The following is a 19,292-nucleotide window of genomic DNA, read 5'->3' as shown; positions in this document are numbered from 1 at the left end:
ATCCCTTTGTAGATTAGTTCAAGCACTAATGTTTTAAATCTAGAAAACTGTACCGAATTTCCATCAAGTAAATTCACCTGCATGACCAAAATCACTTTGAACCTTTGTAAAAAAAATACATTAATGTAGTACAAAGTTTTATTTTAAGTAAAACTTTTAAAAATTGAATTAAAATTTTATACCAAATCCAGTATTGTAAAAACGAGAACTATTTCTAGTTGCCGTTTTTTTGGTACCTCCACAAATATTATGCCTTGACATGCTATAAATATTTATAAATTATTATATTTCAAACTTTTATTAATTTAAAAATCAAAATTAATCAAACATTTCAATATGAAAACATTCGACTTCCTTTAACGGATTTTCCAATTCCCAATTAAGCCAGTACCAACATACGAGTGACTAAGGCAGGTATCAGCAAAAACTCAAGGGTCGTATTGCCATTAGAATCTGTGCAATATTATCCCTTAAGACCGGATCCATAGAAATCTGTTTTTCGCGACTACTAGGCAACAAATGCACCTTTGACAGTTGATACAAATCGGCGTAGAAACCCATCCCTTGGGCTGGCACAGGATTAAAACACGCTGACACTTCAGTGCAATCGATAATAGCTGTGCGAAGTGGTGTCACTTGAAGTGTTGAATGGTTAGGCTGCAAAAAACCATCAACGACACGAATGAGGACGCGCATTTAAATTTCATGTGAAGTGATGCGAGCGATGCAATAATGGATTTCCAAACTCGCATTTTCTCTACTAACATATGTATAGTTGAATATACTTACCACCTTTTTGTTTTCAACCAATTCTCTCATCAGTAGAACTGCAGTGCGACTTCCAGCCAGCAAATTCCATCTCGACCAACCGAAATTATGTGAAAGGGCCAGAGTGGACATGCAGGCATACAAATGCATTTCCATGACAAAGTTCTTCTCGCACGAACCTTCTGTATAGCAGAATGCATCCTCATCGGGGAATATGTCCACAGCGCATTTGATTAAAATCGATTTTAGTTCGGCCAGTGACAGGATTTTGCCAACCATCTTGGTAATGGTGTCTGTGGTGCCGCCTTGAAAAGAGTTCACACAATAACCACCGGATGTGATGCTCATGTCCATGCTGATTATAGATGCTGTAAAACTGAATTGGATTGCTCCTGTTCTGAAAAGCGAACAAAAAAGAGAGTGAGAGAGAGACTTTCAATTCGAAATGGAATCTTTACGTAAGTTATAAATTACGTTTACATTTTCTGATCGGGCTTTAGTTCCCATGTTTGATATGGCATATTGCAGTACCGATTCATTGCGAACCCAAATGTCCCTTTGTCAATTAACAACAACAGTAAATCCAAAAAGACGAAAAAATAGGAAGTGAAAAAGTGGTAAAGTTAGAGTGCAGTTTACGGAATGGAGTTATTGCCACAATCCCATTTTGCTATGGTTGAGGAGACTTAACATACCCAGACATCCGGCTCGAAACTGAATGGCAAGTTTGTCTTCGTTGAATTTTGTGTCGTGTATATCTCGAAGGCTCCATTTTCCGACTGTTATAAAGGAATTCCTTGGGATATCCTCTTTGCTGGAAAATCGAAAATACAAGATACATCTACGTTTGTGGAGATAGTTTTTTAATTGGATTGGTTATTCACAAATGGGATTCAAAATTATTTTGAATTTGGTTTTGATTTTGTTTCTTTTACTTTTTGTTTGTGGGAATAGAAAAAAAGGAATTTGTAGTTATAGAAGATTTTGTTTGATGATGATAAAGTAACAAATTTATAATTTTACAAATCTTAGATCTTTGGATACCAAAAGTGCTTATTTTTCGATATTTCTTGATTTAAAATTAAAAAAACTGAACAAGGTAACTTGTGTTTGATTTGTCGAATTGCAAATTTTAATATTTCTTGGCGTTTCAAGGTACTAAGAATCTAAACAAAAGATGTTTAGAGAGATGTCTCTGTCCGTGTGTACGTACGTTTGTATATCCGTACTTTCGGGAAGCTTGTTCCTTAATCTATATCTCAAGAACCAAAGGAGTTCAATTCAATTTTAATTCGATGTCTCGTGAATAAATTGAGTTATTGCCTTCAAAATGATTCCATTCTGTGCTAAATATTGTTGTTAACGCAAAATATTATTTTTGGAAAAATTCAATATGCATTTGTTTTTATAAGAAATAAAAAATGATAAGAACTGCTACTAAAATTGGTACACATTTGACAACTGAAGAAATGGTTTTAGACCCAAGTTTTAGGAGAACAAATAATCAATAATTTGTTAAAGTTTTAAGTAACAAAAATCGATAGATAGGATGAGAAGTTATCTGTATGGGTTGCATCCCAGCCTCTTTCTTTACAAAGATATTGAACTTTTAATTTCAGATAATTTGCGAACAAAATGATACTACCTCCGTAACATTATATATTTATTGAATTTGTTACACAAACTAACGTTAGAATTATGATTAGATTTATGGATTTACAATGCTTTAAGCAATGTGCAAAAAAAGCTATACTGAAGGATTGAAAAAATTTACTTTAAATGTTCGCGAAAATGATGTGGAAACCGTTTTATAAATCCGAGTGTCTTATTTGCTTTTTTAATAATAGCCATCATGATTTGTAAAATTTAATTTTGAGTCAAGAATAATACTTAGGTCAGAGAAAGTAGAGAGTTTAGTAAAAAAAAAGATTCTTATTGATAATTGAAAGTCAAAACATTTTGTTTGCGTGTAAAACACTTTGATTTACATTTGTCTATGTTTAGTAAAAGCTTATTTATAAAACACCATTCGCGACACATCATCTTGTAAATAGTAAACAATCGTCAAGTGAGTCAATATGTTTGAAAAGTTTAATGTCATCAGTGTAAATTAAAACAGATGAGCGTTTTATAATAGAAGGTAAATCGTTAACGTACTAAATAAACAGTAAAGGTCCTAAGTAGCTACCTTATGGTACGCCAGAGTTGCTATACAAATTTTATGACAGCTCATGTAAGTACGAGGAAACCCAACTTACAAGTTAATGTTTTATGGCACAATTTATCAAAAGCAATTTTCACTGTCACAAATTATAGACTTACAATTAAACGATATGGTTTTACAAATAATGGACTCAAATAACTTAGGAATGATTGACAGTTTTGCAATGGGATGATAATTTTGTATTCCATTTTTAGTACCCTTTTTGTGTATCGGTGTTATTTACGAACCTTCTAAATTTCAGGAAACATTGAAGACTTGAGCGAGTCATTAAAAAAAATCTGAAGAGGATAGGATGAATAGGATGCACATTTTTTTAAAATATAAGAAAGTACACCATCTGGACCAGGGCTATAACAAACGTCAAGTTCTGAAGCTTTGCGAACAATTTCATCTTCAGAGATCCAAAGACTAATTGAATTCAATTGAGAGACATTTTGTGAGAGGGCCAATGACTCAGACGTTTGACAGGAGTTCACTACTTTGAAAGCATCTTTGAAAAAATTTGAAAACATATTTGAAATTTTTTCAGAGTCATGACTAAGTTCGTTGTTGTGCAGTTTGGATACCCGTCAGTATTTCTCTTACTATTAACTTTGGGTTGTTTTTTATGTCGCTTTCAGTATTTAAAATAAAGTCATTATAAAGAATATCTTAATAGTCAATAAACGTATTTTTTAGCTCATTGTATATTACCAAGTCGTTATCAGCTTTTGTTTTATTATATTTAAACCAGGCCTTGTTTCTTTTATGTTTTAAGTTTTTTTTTATAATTGTATGCATCGAAAAACATTGTTAAAAAAATCCAGTCGTATAAGGTCTTTTCACCCAAAACCATTTCACCTGAATAAAAAATGTCATAGCGCCTAAAACAATTGTGTTAACATTTTGTTAAAGCTTGTTTGGGTTGTATGAAATTCCAAATAAAAAGAATAACACCAACATATTAAAATGACACTATTGCCCACAAAATTTTTTAGAACAAAATGACACAAATCCCAAAATTAATATCATATCACTCAGATTAATTTATAAATATTATAACGCCCAAATTATTTGTTGAAATATCGCCCAAAAGATGTCATTTGTTTAAAAACTTAGGCAGTCTGTTAAAATTTGTGTTAATTTTGAGCACAACGCCATTTTGAGTTTGAAATTCAATCACCCAAACGCAAACATTAAATGAAAAAAAGCAGGGGGAAAACATGGCCTCCAAAACATACGTTATTAAAATCCAACCCTCCAAAATCATTTCGGAGTTATGAAGTTTCTAAATTTGCTCGTAACGACATTTAAATTTGGTTTGGGTGATATGATATTTTATTTGGGCTTTGTGATGTTTTATTACTGATATTTTTTTACGAACGTTTATCTTTTTGGCTTTCATGTAGTTTTATGATTATGGTTATAATATGTAGTTGGGCGGTAAGACATAAGAAACGACAGAAATCATAATCGACGTAATAGCTAAATTAAATGTCACAAAGCCAAACCATTAATTCATAAACCCGAATTCAAATTTAAAAATTCTTTTGACTAAAATAAGAAAATTAAAATACATTGGGAGTTACGAAATTCACTTTGGATTTTAAGCGATTATTTTTACTTTTTGAGCTTCGTGACATGTAAGGATTTGGGTGTTATTGTTTTGAGCGAAAAGAACTAACGTTAAATCCAACTGACAATTTTTTTTATTCAAACAAAAATCTAAGAAAACTACAATACAAAATTGATGAAAACGGTCTTTCGACTACAATATGCAGAGAGTGAAAGTATTGATTTTAAAATGTTTTCATTCTATGCAAAATATTGTTGTTAACATAGCATAATTTTCTTAGAAAAATCTAATGGGTTTTTATTTTTCACAAAATGGTACTAAAATTCTGTTTCGACTTAAAATCTCGGGAACAAGAAAAGATATTGAACTAAGACTCATTTTATCATATGCAAAGCTTGTTGTTGAATTTTAGTTAATTTTTTTTTAGAAAAATACATTTGCCAACCGACTTAAATAACAAAAAATTTAAAAGAAATGCTTTTTGAAACAAGTATTATGAGAACAAAGAAATATATTTGCTCTAAGTTTTAAGGAACCTTTTTTGAGGGCTTAATATTTTAGCGACTCCAAAATTTTAAGTCTTTCTTTTCGTTTTGCTAACATAAATAGTAAACTGCTAATTCCGCTCTTATAAGATTAATTGTACAGATGTCATATAAGCTCAGCAAATAACTAAAATTTAAGCAGTCATTACGTGTTTGTAACGTTAGCAAATTGTTAATAGACAACAAGAAGATAAAATCTTTTAAAATAAGGTAAATAACTTTTTAAGCTTAGTTAATTGCTAAAAAGGTTTAAACATTGTGATAATCGTTTAAATTGGTTTATTAATCATTAAGAAATATCGACCGACAGGCACGAATGTGTAGTTATCGGTGTTATTGGCATTCCAGCCCATTTTTTTTAATGTATAAATGCGCTTGAAATTATGAACAACAAATCAAAATTAATAATTAAAGAACTGACTACGAAAAATCATTAATAACTTAGAAATAATGAATAAATCATTTTATTATTCGATTGGATAGAAAAATTCCAATTCATAAAATAGTTCCATTTCCCTTAAAATGTTTGGTTCTTTAATTTTTCATGGATACACTATGAATTATTTAATATTTATACTTGTAGTCATTCTTGTATCAAGGTTAACTTGTTAGACTTTTCTTAAAGCTTTGTATTTTAAAAAAAAAAAACCATTTTGTTTTTGTTATGAATAAAGGATTAGGTATGCAAAAAAGACGCATGTTTCTTAAATTTTGTTCATATTTTAAATCGAAAGTACACTCTTGAGAGGAGCTCAAACCCATTATTGAAAAATATAAGTTCCTTAATCTGCCTGTGTATTTATCTCGTATTTCTGTCTCATAATTTCGAACAGACGAAAAAGAAACATTAAAAAAGCATAAAACTTATCATTGGATTTTTTTTAATCCTTAATATTTTCTCACCAATATTGATTGCCATTATTTGATGGATCCCCAATAAGTTGTTTGCTTAAGTCTTCATCATCTTCATATTCGGAACTGCTTTCAGTTTTCTCCTCCGGATTACCATCGTCATAATTTTCTTCTGCTGATGATTTCACAACCATCGCCATGGGTGGCGTCACTTGAAAGTCTTGTGTTAAAATACACGCAGAGAGTTTTCTTCCTGCACTCTGTTCAGGGGTGAGTTGTCCTATTAGCACGACACCTTCTCCGATTTCACTACCTGTCAACGACGATACACTGGAGCTGGGTTGCTCGTCTGGTTTGTTAAAGCAAGGTATTTGTTCGTCACACAGTCGATCAAGATCCTTCAAAGAAATACAAGAAGAAAAAAACATACACACGCGTTTAAAAAATTAATTTAATCCTGTTGTAAAAAGGAATTTTTTTAAATTTAAATTTAAATAACCCACCTCCAGAAGTTGAGAAAACATATACGCAGAAGGTTTTGCTCCTTTAGTCATATCATCAACGTCGTTGCAAGGATAACTTCCTTGGTTCTTGTCACTGTGATGGTCTCGATGCTCATCAACACCCTTCTCACCAACATCTTCGTCTTTGGGTGGTATAATGTGAACGGATTTTTTAAAATTAAATCTTGGATAATATTCTCTGGGAGAACCCGTGTCTAGAATACTTTGGGTAATTGGAATTGGAATTTTATTCGGTGCGCCTTGGAGGGATTCTGATGTTTCGCATATATTTCGGGCCAAAAAAAGATATGTTACTTTGGGTTTGACATCGTTTGTGTTACATTCCATTTGAATGGAATAACCCTCTGGCAAACGAGGAACAACATAATCTTCGAGAAGACCGTAAATATCTAGGCCGTTTGGTATGTTATACATGTTGAAATCTGTGATATGTCTTTCGGGTAGTTGGCAGTTCAAATTCAGATTCAGATTGTTGTACGGGTATGAATATTTCCGGTTGTTGGATTTCTTAAGGGTATTATTTCCTTTTTTGCCTGATTTAACTAGGGTATCATCATTGGTTTGCACACGGACCAAAGACGTGGAAGATATTGGGACAGAAAGTTTTTCCTCGTTCTCAAATTGAATTGTTTCTTCTGCGGTCTCCCAGCGACACGCGATGGGTGGTTCGAACCATATCACTGAATTTGGCAATCTACTTGTACATACAAGACCCAAATAAAAAAAAGGAATATTGAATTTTTATGATTGGGAGGAATTTTGGAATTGTTGTTTGTAAGCAAAAAATTGAAATAAGTAAACGAAAGGGAATAAAACTTAAAGATACATTCGAGGGCCTTTAAAATAACACAACAAACACAAAAAATTAAGTTGATTCTTGTAGATTTGCTTTCATTGGTTCAAGGATAAAAAGAGGTTTGAGAGAATTGAAAGTATACACATTTTGTACACTATGTACTTAATTTTTTAGCTACAGAACTCTGAATATTTCGACATTAAATTACAATATGAATTAAGTCAAAATCATCAATTTGTTTAATATTTGGAATCAACAGAACTAGTGGCCCTTGGAATACATTAATTGAAAAATTATTAAGAACTGATGATTCTTAATCATCTCAGATTTTGTAATTTTGAAAAACGTTTCTTTGATATGAATTGACCCACTATTTGCACAGTTTAAATCTTCAAGCTATAATTTTTTGACTTTTGAGTGACTACAGTTAAAAACTAGGTCAGTACCAGAAATGAAACGATAAATGCTTAAACAAAACATTACAATTGGAAAAATTTGAGGTAATGAGTTGTGTTGAAGAAAACCTAGGTTTGCAGATTCCCCGTCGATCTTTTAAATTAAGCATTTTGCAGACGAAATATCAATACATTTTACATACACGCTTAATTCTTAAGACTTTTTAATTTCATTAAAATGATCCATGTTTTCAATGAATAATGATCTTCAGTTCAGCGATAAGTCCCACCATTTTAACTTAGTATTCGTACATTTTAAAACAGAATCCATGAATAATTTTTGAAAAGCCTCAAAGAAAAAGATTCTAATAAGTTTCACATTGAAACATCAGAATAACTTAGTTTTTAAAATTTTGTTTGTTATGAATTTTAGAAGAACCTAATTTTCAAAAGTCGTTTCGACATATTGATATTTTTATAATAAACCACACAAATTTGAACAGATACAAAAACATGTGCTTGGTATAATTTGTTTAAAATTGCTTAAATTGGCTCAAGGCTTAACTTAAGGCCAAGTAATTATCCCGATATTTATCAACCTCAAAGTTGCATTAGCCTTCTAGCTATCTTATGGCCTTGACAAAAATAAAATAAAAAACAAAAATACAAATTCATGACCCTTGATCCTTGAAAAAGCCTTGAGTTTCATATTAATTTATGTAATAAATGAGATTCCCATCATTTAAGAGAAAACCTTATATATAGAAAGAAACAAAGAAGCACTTAAAAAACAAATAAAGTCTTGTTAAATGAGACATAATACATAACAAAATTATTACTTTCTTTTTATTTAAACTTACTCAACAGTCACTGATCCCAATTTGTCCAAACTTGCCTCAATTAATCGCATTTCTGCTTCAATTTCTTCTGGTAATCTACGAACGCCCGGAAGTGGTGGTGGCGGAGGTTTATATGATTGCCGAAATGGTTTCCTTGTGAGTTTGCTGGGAGAAATAACTGTACACAAAACCAAAAACACACACACATTAAAACATTAATCACCTCTCTGCTTCGTAGGTATTTATTTTATCTATGTGAAAATTCTCTCATTCCTTTTAACTTACTTGTTCGAGTGAAGGACGTTGTGTTTAATCTTTTATCCTGCTGCGGCTGTTCCAAATAATCGACCACGAACACACCCCCAATAATGCGATACTTACGTAAGTTCACATCGTATTCACCCAATTCGGACGCGTTTAGCCCCATGTCCTTGCGGCGGGCCTTATTTTGTTCGTCCTCGTAATCATTGTATATTTTATCGATGTCAATTTCACGAGGTGCGGTTGGTTCGTCTGACACGCTATTGGGATCGAAATCGGATATTGGCAATTCTTCGGATGCCTCATCGAGCATTGATTGAAGGATTTCTTTGCGTTTTTTCCATTCTTTTTTCGATTGAAGTAAAATATCTATGGAAGAGCAAAAAAAACTTATATTAATATTCTGGACGTTGACACTCCTTGAAAAGAGAGATAAACCAACAACCACACGCAAAAAATACCAAGTTGGGCGTACTTAAGTGCTCTTTTCTATGCCTTAATAGGCGAAAAGTTGGACAATAGTCACTAAAGTGGTCATAGTTTAGCCAGAGGCCTCGAAAAGCACAGTTATTGACTTTCACCGATGGAGGCAGAGTTATTTGCATGTCAATGACTGGAAACTCGATTTCAGTGTGACGGTTTTCATCGATCTTTGCTTTAACATCTTTTGGATTCCTAAAAAAAATTAAAAAAAAAAAAACAAACAAAATTATATAACAAACACTATAAGTCGAAATCAAATCATCAAAAACGTACACGTGAGCATCAGCAGCTATTGTCCAAACTTGGCTTTTAAAAACATTCGATATGTACGTGTGCTTGGACACTCCTGGTCTGTCAGGTCTAAATGGTTATAGATTTATTAGAAAATTATATTGGATGGGGGAAATTGTTATGTGCAGAAGGAGGACAAATTGATAAAACAAGGAAAATATGTATTATGAAAGAACGTTAGATAGATTCAATTAATGGAATTTGTGATGACAGAGTATTTTGTTTTATTTTAATAACATTGTTGGCCATTTTAGTTAGAGCAGGAAAATATAGTTAGAGATTTCAAAATAATCTTTGGTTTCGGATTTGCCATCAAAGTTAATGAAAGAAGATTTTGTTGTGTATTTTTATAAAAAAAAATTATAAAAAAAAGGATTAAAAAATAATTCTAAAAGTTGAAGGAATTTTTCAAAATATGTTTTCTTATTTGTATTGATTTGTTAACACTTTTGCAAGTGTGGCTTTAAGTATATAATTTCATATAACAGGGGGCAAGTGCAATTTTTAAATTGAGTAACAATATCACAACTGGGTTTATTGCAGCTATAGCAGATTGAATTTTTGTTTTTGAAAGAATTCAGAAACTTTAAACATAATGAATTACTTTCTTCAATATCTTGTTTAAAAATGAAAAATATTTAAAAATTTTAATTTTGAGAACAAATTTGAGATAACCTGCAGCGACTTAGCTGTATCAAAATCGTTACGTTCAGTTTAGAAAACAAATTTATTGTGTGTTTACTGTGGGAAGCTCCAAACACAAATATAAAAAGAAGCTGGAATTGCGACACACACTGATAATTTCCTAGTTGTTCCGATAAAAAAGTAAAAAAAGGCTGGGGTCAGACCCAAACTGATAGCTTCCCATCCCGTCTGTCGATTTGCTTAAAAAGTTTGTAGGTTTTTAAAAATTACTTAAAAATTTTAAAATGTTTACATTTTACCCATTTTGCGTAATGTTTTTTGTAGATTTTAATTTTTTATGTAAAAAAACTGACTGTTGGATTTTTGTAAGTAGATTATTTAATGTCGGAAACAATATTTTTTGTGAGATAAAAGTAGTTTGAAGCCAATATTTTGAAATTTTGAAAAGATATTTGAGACGAAAGTACATTTTTACCAAGTTTTATAATTGTTTTTTTTTTCAAGGTTTTTATTTTTTGTAAAAAAAACTGTCAATTTAATTTTTCTTAAAATTTGTCTGAATGCTGAAAGCAATATTTTTTATAAGATAAAACAAATTTGAAGCCAATATCTCAAATTCCTATATTTTAGTCGAAAATCAATGTTTATCAACTTTTATTTTTTTTTTGTATGGCAAGACTAACGGACTAATTCCAGAGGATATTTTTGAGAAAGACAACTAGCCTCAGTAAAGATTTTAATTTTGGATTGGGGGGATATTGTAGTTACGAAAGACTTCGATACCACTATCTTTCATGACGGGTCAAAGATGGAATGTGGAATGGGGTCGGGAATCTTCTCTGAGACCTTAAATGTCTGAGTCAAGCGGAATTACTAGCATTTAGTGAGGCATGCAAAATAATTAAATCAATTTCAAACCACAAAAAAAAACACCGCTATCTGTACTGACATCTAGGTGGCTGTTATGGCTATCAATTCGGTCACAACAACCTCTATAATAGTCCAACAATGTCGGGATGAACTGTGTATCCTCAACATCAACATCCTCAAGTTGCCCCGGCAACCATCCCTTCAGAGCTCACTTGCAGAAATTGAAAATATTCCTCTTGGAGTTTTGAATGCCAAAATGTTCTCAATATTCCCTACAATTCGGACACTGACCGATAGGAGAGAGGTTGGGTATCCCTCAAAAACTCATTTCCAAACCTGCGGAGTTCAACATGAAAGTAAAACTGTGAAAAAAACTTTCTCTGTAAATGTCCTCCCCTGGTCCGTTCTGGAATTTTATGTTAAGCTTCGGAAGTGCATTCATTAAAGATCTTGATAAACTTTCCGAGATAAAAACCAAAGCACTGATTTCCTTTCTGAACGCGACCAAATGGCTCTGTGAGTTTGAAGCTGGTGCTCATTGCAATCCATCACTTTGTTTAAATAACTTAGCCACTTTTGATTGACCCTGTAGATACAAAAAAAAATTGGATCAACCTCATAGATACTAAGTTATCTAAATTTATTAATAGCAATTTAATTTGACCTATAAAACAAGAAGAGTCCATCAGATGCCAAAGGTGACAAATGTCAAAAGTGACAGATGACAAAAATGACTGATGTAAAAAGTTACAGACATCAAAAGTGACAGATGTTAAAAGTGATAGATGTCAAAAGTGACAGATTTGAAATGTGACATATGTTGTTTAAAAAGCACTTTACTGAATCCACTGTCCATTATTTAAAAAATGAAAATTATAATAAGTATAAATACAAAAACCGATCCTAAAAATTTCATTGCCAAAAAGGTGCTTCAGCAAAAAGCCGAAAACGTTAAATTTGAAATTAAAAAAACCAATGATTTCTTACCTTACTTATTAAAAAATGTGAGCATTATTAGCTTTAAGAGAAAAACTGAGAGAGAAGAAATGGCCATAGATAAAGGGGAATATGATCTTATTTTAAAATATTATTTGAGCTTTTGGAAATTCTAAAATTCAAATAATTGATTTTTTATTATGAGAATATTTTCTTTTTAAAGTTGAAGAATTTATTTATTTATATATTTGTGAAAGATGTAGAAAGGGCTCTCAAGAAAATTGCGTGTGTGGTTTTTTTTTACCATAGCAGTTTAAAAAAAGGTGAATAAAATAATATCTTACGAACCAAAAACATTAGAACCTTGAATTAAATTTTTTGTAATAGGTATATATTTTAACGTGATACCAAACAAGTATATTTTTTGAAAAAAAAACTCAATTAACAGTTTTTTTATAAATAAAAAAACTAAAAAAAAAATTGAGAATAACCAAATTGACAGTTTTTTTTATAAAAAATAAAAACCTAAAAGAACATTACTCAAAGCTGTTAAACATTGAATTTACAGTTGTATTATAAAAACCTAAACAATAAAATTCATAAAAGTTGGGAAAAATTGATTTTCATCTCACATATTTTTTAAAAATTTGATATATTGGCTTTAAACTACTTTTATCTCTTAAAAAATATTGTTGTCAACATTGAGTAAAATTTTGAGAAAAATCGAATTGACAGTTTTTTTTAACAAGAAACTGAAATAAGAAAAAAGTTGTTAAAAATTATTTTTTGGCTCAAATATCTTTTTAAAACTTTGTGAAATTGGCTTTTTGAGAAAAATCTTAGGACAAAGAAAACGAAAAATAAAAACTTAAGAAAACAATACTAAAACTTGGTAAAAATTTACTTTCGACTCAAATAGCTTTTCAAAAATTAAAAACATTGCCTTCAAACTTTTTTATTTTACAGAAAATATTTTTTTTTCCATATTCATATTTTTTCGATATTCATATTTTTATAAAAATCCAATTGTCCGTTTTTTTCATAAGAAAAATAGAATCTACAAGAAATAGTACGCAAATTTGGTAAAAAATGATGTTAGGTTCTTGATATTTCTCAAATTAATTTCGTTCATTTAATTTGTAAAAATTTATGAAATGCTACTAAAATTGGTAAAAATTTGTTTTCGACTAAAAATCTATTTAACAAAACTAGGTTTTTAAACTAAACTATTTCTTTATATGAAAAATATTGTTGTTAGTTTAAAATTTTTAAGAATAATTCAATTGGCAACTTTTTTAACCCTACACGAAAACATACAAACTTTTAAGCAAGACAAATCGACAGACGGGATGGGAAGTGATCAGTGTGGATCGCACCCAGCCTCTTTTTTGCGAAATCAAATGACAGTTAAGTTTTCGAAAACCAACTTTTTTTTAAGGTACATTTTTAAATCTTAAAATACAAGAAATATTTTTAATTTTTTGTTAAATTTGTAACTATAAATACAATTCTTCAATTTTAGTTTAAAAATATTTTTAGTAGGTATGCATTTTTTAAGAACATATTAATATAAATTTTGCTTTTAATTTTCGTTAAAAAAATATTAACTAATGGGACTTTTGTGAGTATTGAAACAGAGGGGGCAAAAATGAAGGCAAAGTAAAGTAGAATTTAAGAAAGAAACACTGACGTCCCATTCAAAACGTCATCATCGACAGGCGTAACTTTTAGGAAGTTAAGGTCTTTGTCTAATTTGGTTCCGCTATGAGTGCGGAAAACAACACTAACCTTGAAATCAACACCACCCTATCACATGGTGCATAGAAGGTGAGTGGGGGGGGATATTGGATTATAGCCTTCAATATTTCAAAGGCATTTAATGGAGTTTAAAACCAAGATCTCTTATCGAAAATGCGTGCATTTGGTATTAATGAATTACTTCTTCGTGGGGTTAGAAATTACCTTTCACACCGTTTAATTCAAAAAATATTGGACGGGTTGAAATCTGATATCCACAAAATAAACGCTGGGTGCAACAGGGCTCCGCGTTGTTATAATATTAATAAAAAAAACAAGTTAATGTTTTTTTTAACAATCCATAAAGTTAAATTTAATATTTTCATCTTCAGGAGTAAAACAAGAACATTTTTTCTTATTGAACAAAGCCAAGTTAAAAAATAAATTTAGAAAACATTTAATGAAAGGAATCGGTTAGTTCTTGATTTTTGATTTCTGAAAAAAATTGGTATGTTTAACCTTTAAAAAAGTTATAAAAACGGTACTAAGCGAATCTGCTGAAAACTTTAACTACCAAGTTTCAGCTCAACTGGCATAATGGCTTGTGCTGCAGAGACGAGGATAGACAGACGGACTGAATAGGGGGGATCCATTTTTTTTAAACTTTTCTTTCAATGTAACGTCGTGTTTGATCTCGAGTTCCAAATTTGCCATTTACATAGTTCTTATATGTCGCAAGTAAAAAATAGCAGATGGAATTTTTTTAAGGAAACTTTTAGGAACAAAAATTTAGAACGAAATAATTTTGAAGCCAATGCCTTTATTTATTCGAATCGTACATACCAGCTTTTAAAAATTTTGTGTAGTACTTTTTGTTGATTTAAATTTTGCATAAGAAAATTATCAAATTGAACAAAATTCTTGCTAAATGTTAAAAACATAATGTTGGCCTAAAATCTAAAAATCCTATTTAATCAACAATTCGAATCTAAAATTCTTGAGTCTAGCAGATTTTATTTAATTTTACCTTTAAAGACCCTCAATCAATTGCAGATCAATTAATGACTTAGTTACATTTTACTTCAAACATTTATTTCATTGGCTATAATTTTCAATATAAACAAAGTGTTAGAAAAAAACACAATTATTGTTGGTTGGACTTTGAACAAATAAAAACACATTTAAAGGAAATAACACATATGTTATATTTTGTTCAAAGTCTGCTTAAAAATCCATTTATGTTAATTAATCAATAACTTATCAATCATCTGCAGGCATGAGAGCAATTAAGCAAATTCACATACTGTTCTGTATGAAGACTTGAATGCAAGAATGTATGTGGTTCAGTTGTGCGATTTAATCTTCGTCTTCATGTTTTGTCATTTATTAATTATAGTTTCGTTCCCACAAAGCCTAAATCATTTATTATACCAGACAAACAATTGTATACGTTCAAGTTAAAAAAGTATCTCATCGCTTTAATTTTTGTATGGTTAATGGTTAAGTAAACAATTTTTTAGTTGTACTTTGTGTGTTAAAATGTTCAAAGCTTTAGCTTTATATCTTCTCTCCATGCAAAATAATGTATGCGATATATCTCGATATAATATGAGACAGTAATGTAGACCCCCTTTAAAGTACTTGGTTCCTTCCATGTTCCCTAACATACATACATACTTCTATACTCGTATAGTCGTATACTTTGAGTGAAACTTTTATTGGATGATATTTATTATTAAAATCCCCTTAGCATAAGTTGAAATAAATTGAATTCTCAAGTGACACCTCATGCATAATGTGATTGCAAATACTTACTCCATATCCCTTTCGACATGAGAAAGGATTTTATATGTAAACTCGTCTAGATAATCCCTCAGAAAATCCCTTATTTCCGCTTTCAATTTATTCAAATCGGTCACCGTAGTTATTGACTGCTTTAAATCACCAATAGAATCATCAACTTCCGCTAGTATCTGCAAATGTTTCCAGGTAGATATAAACATTTTAAAAAATTCATCTCATCCAAGGATCTCTATTTCTATCTCTTATAGCTAACCATTATACAGATTCAGTTCAGACACGTATCTTTTTAGTATACGAGCTTTCGTATAGTATAGACGTAGATACGTTTAAAAGTCTGTGTACTGTATAGTGATGAGTTCCTCTATAAATCACGCACTCACCCCGAGAACCTCTTCGATTCGTCCTGCATACAAATCTCCCAAATTCCCCTGTTGTCTCCTTAGGTTGGTCCGTGATAAATCGGCAACATTTGAATCCTGTGTGAGAAGTGTACGTTCGTTGGTTTTCAACAACCAATTGCGTTCTTCCTGGTGACGACATTTAATGTCCACCTTCCACATGTGAATATATTTTCGCAAATCACTTGGACTGTTAGCGTTTGGTAGACCATTGCATCGCATGAACTTATCCCATTCGTTGTTTTCCTTTTCGTTTTGTTTGATTGTGTCAATTAACAAACGGATGTCATTAAAATACGCCATGCTTGATTTTAGCTGTTGGCGACGTTCCTTGTTTTCTAGGATTTCAACTTGCAATCGTTTTTCGGCTTGTTCACGTTCGATTTGTTTCCGTTGGCGTTCCTCTTCGACTTTTTTAAGCCTTTAATTTTATATTGTTTTGTGTGTGTTTTGGTTATTATTTTTAAATTAGAAACAAATTAACTTACTTTTCTTTTTCCAACTCAATTCGCAATAGTTCAGCTTGTTCGGCTTCAAGGCGTGCCTTTTCTTTTTTTGAAAGTTTCTTTTTTGGTGGCTGCAAGCGTATATAGATACAAGTTTATAAATTTTAAGGTTTTTGTTTAAAATAATTTAAATTTGTTCTTGCTTACCATTTTTCAACGAAATATAATGGAATCTCTTTTTGTTCGTGCTGCAATAGCAGCATATTGTTTATAAGAGAAAACTTCTTCATTCATACTCGTGTATTGATTAAACAGTTGGTTGAGATTTCCATAGTTATTTAGTTAACAAAGAAAATACTCAAAAGCGCATTACGAACTTATTCTTTATAAGAACTTGAGGGTAGAAACACTAAATTTTATACTGAGTTTTAAGGAATCCTAAGAAGTTTTCAAGAACAACTATTCTATACACAGCCATATGGGTAGAACAGAACTTAATTCACAAGGAAGTTTCTTTTGCTTTAAAAAGAAAAAACTAAAGGATAACTCTGATTGTTTCAGATATAAGAAAAAAATATGTTAATGTAATTTATTCATCTGTTATTTAAGTTCTTCTTTAAGGTTTATACATTTAGAGAATAATTTTTAATGGATGATAAGAAATTAAGGAATTGCACTAAAAACAAAAGAATCTTATAAGTAAAAAAGGATAATTTATAATTACAATGTTTGTAAAATGTCATAAAGCCAATTTCCACCAATTGGTCTTAATACACTTAAACAACGTGAAAATTGGATATAGTGTGCTGAAACGGAGGGTTCTCACCTTTAAAATATGTTTTCGTAGATAATCAAGGATAAGCGATTTTCACTACTTTTGACAGTCCCTTACAAACGACGAGATTTTATGAGACTTTTAACACTAACTTTCTTACTTCAGGTTGCACTATAGTCGAGACAAACCAACATGCGTTTCCAGACAGTTCATTTCCTAGCTAGATGTCTCCAGTTCCACACGCCAAGTTGGTTGAGGTCCTCTTCCACTTGCGTGCGTCACCTGAGTCGTAGTCTTCCTTTATTGCGTTGTCAATCGGGATTGGATTTGAAGACTTTCCGGGCTGGAGCGTTGATGTACATCCGCTCTACATGACCTAGCCATCTTAGCCTTTATTTATGCTAACTAGGTCAGTGTCGCTGTACATCCCGTACAGTTCGTCGTTATATCTTCTCCTCCATTCTCCATCTATGCGTACGGGACCAAAAATCACCCGAAGAAATTTTCTCTCGAAGCATCCTAAGACGCTCTCATCTTTTTTTGACAGGGTCCAGGCCTCAGCGCCATAAATGAGAACCGGGATGATGAGTGTCTTATAGATGGTGATTTTACATGCTCGAGAGAGGACTTTACTTCTCAATTGCCTTCTAAGTCCAAAGAAGCAGCGATTTGCAAGAGTTATTCTTCGTTTGATTTCAGCGCTGGTGTCGTTGTCTGCATTAATAGCGGTGCCTAGGTAGACAAAGTCCTTAACTACCTCAAAGTTATAGCTGTCCATGGTGACGTTTTGTCCAAGACGTCGTCGTTCAGTGTCCTTTTTTGATGACAGCATATACTTGGTCTTGCCCTCATTGACCACTAAACCCATCTTCTTCGTTTCCGTCGCAATGCTCAAAAACGCTCCACTGACATCACGCTTTGATCTTACATTTATGTCAATATCATCTGCGTATCCGAGTAATTGGATGGACCTTTCCAGAACGATGTTGAAGAAGTCGCATGACAGTGCATCGCCTTGTCTAAAACCTTTTTTGACATCAAATGAATCGGTAAGATCTTTTCCGACCTTGATAGAGCAGCGTGCATTCTCCATCGTCATTTTGCACAAACGGATAAGTTTGACAGGGATGCCAAAACTAGACATTGCTCGGTAGAGCTCTTCCCTATAGATGCTGTCATACGCGGCTTTAAAATCGATAAAGAGATGGTGGGTATCGATTTGAATGATTTGAGATGGCAGCCATGCGCCACCTTGAAATAAATTAAGAGATGGTGGTTATCGATTTGTAGTTCCTGGGATCTGCCGCATGTGGATACTTAGTCAATGGTGGAATTTTCTGCTCTGAAACTACACCGATATGGACCACCATCAGGATGCTGACGAACGGCTTCAGACGTTCACAACTACAGACTAATGTCTCTGTAATTAACTTTTTACGCAATTTTTATGACAAAAAAAAGGAAAACAAATTTCCAGCTTACAATACCTCAAACCTTTGTTTAACTGGACTTCTTAAAAAAGGTCTGACTACAGAATTTTGTCTTTGAAACTTTGTACATAGAGAATTAGTCAAAATTAAAGAGACAACAAATTTAAATTCAACTTTATTACAGTCAAAAAAAATCTATGAATAATTACATTTAAAATTGAAAATAAATAAATTATAGTTTTTACACTTTAAGACCGAATTTCGTTCAATATATAGAAAAACTTGACAGCCAAAATCCTTTCAATTAACTCGTTAAAAATGTCAACATAAAAAAAAATAAATTAACATAATATTTTTTATCTCGAATATTTCACGAAGAGAAAATTATATTAACTTACGAATAATTTTACACTGCGAAAAATCGACATTTAAAATACATGAACAAAACACTGTATTCTTGTTACTCTATTTTATAAAATTCTTTATCACTGTATTTTGTATCATTGAGCAGAGTTGTATTCTTTAGCTTTATTCAAAAAAGCCAGATCTTGGTTTTCATCTATAAATCACTTGATACGAAAATATTATGCGTAAATATTATAAAATAATATTACAATTAAATTTGCAATGGTTCAATGGAAAAGCTAAGTTGACATAATCAGAGTCTGGTGGATAGTAACAACATGAATCTTACTACTTTCTTAACTCAGACTCAGACC

The 19,292-nt window shown here is 31.5% G+C and overlaps 1 protein-coding gene across 2 annotated transcripts; it reads right to left on the bottom strand.

The window, feature by feature from the left end:
* Positions 1–363: 363 nt before the first annotated feature.
* On the bottom strand, positions 364–16,653 carry LOC129948547 (dynein axonemal intermediate chain 7). 2 transcript variants are annotated; one of them, XM_056059593.1, is made up of 14 exons: positions 16,576–16,653; positions 16,411–16,499; positions 15,905–16,343; positions 15,537–15,694; positions 9,516–9,602; positions 9,235–9,434; positions 8,784–9,128; positions 8,520–8,676; positions 6,448–7,162; positions 5,996–6,342; positions 1,464–1,582; positions 1,249–1,324; positions 790–1,165; positions 364–657 (listed from the first exon to the last, which is right to left on the bottom strand). In XM_056059593.1, exons 1-14 carry the CDS (start codon positions 16,576–16,578, stop codon positions 418–420), a joined length of 3,351 nt encoding a protein of 1,116 aa, XP_055915568.1. In that variant the 5' UTR covers positions 16,579–16,653; the 3' UTR covers positions 364–417. The 2 variants fall into 2 exon arrangements, with proteins under 2 accessions (XP_055915568.1, XP_055915567.1); XM_056059592.1 differs by having other exon boundaries at positions 9,235–9,602.
* Positions 16,654–19,292: the final 2,639 nt, after the last annotated feature.

Source organism: Eupeodes corollae, chromosome 2 (genome assembly GCF_945859685.1).
Source record: "Eupeodes corollae chromosome 2, idEupCoro1.1, whole genome shotgun sequence".
Classification (NCBI taxonomy): Eukaryota; Metazoa; Arthropoda; class Insecta; order Diptera; family Syrphidae; genus Eupeodes; species Eupeodes corollae.
This window is presented reverse-complemented; position numbering and strand designations above follow the sequence as displayed.

Excerpts from the sequence above, each read along its gene's own strand:
- LOC129948547 (XM_056059592.1), bottom strand. Across the intron at positions 6,343-6,447 it reads TGTTTTCTCAACTTCTGGAG|GATCTTGATCGACTGTGTGA; the intron begins GTGGGTTATTTA and ends ATTTCTTTGAAG. Across the intron at positions 658-789 it reads TGGTTGAAAACAAAAAGGTG|CCTAACCATTCAACACTTCA; the intron begins GTAAGTATATTC and ends GGTTTTTTGCAG.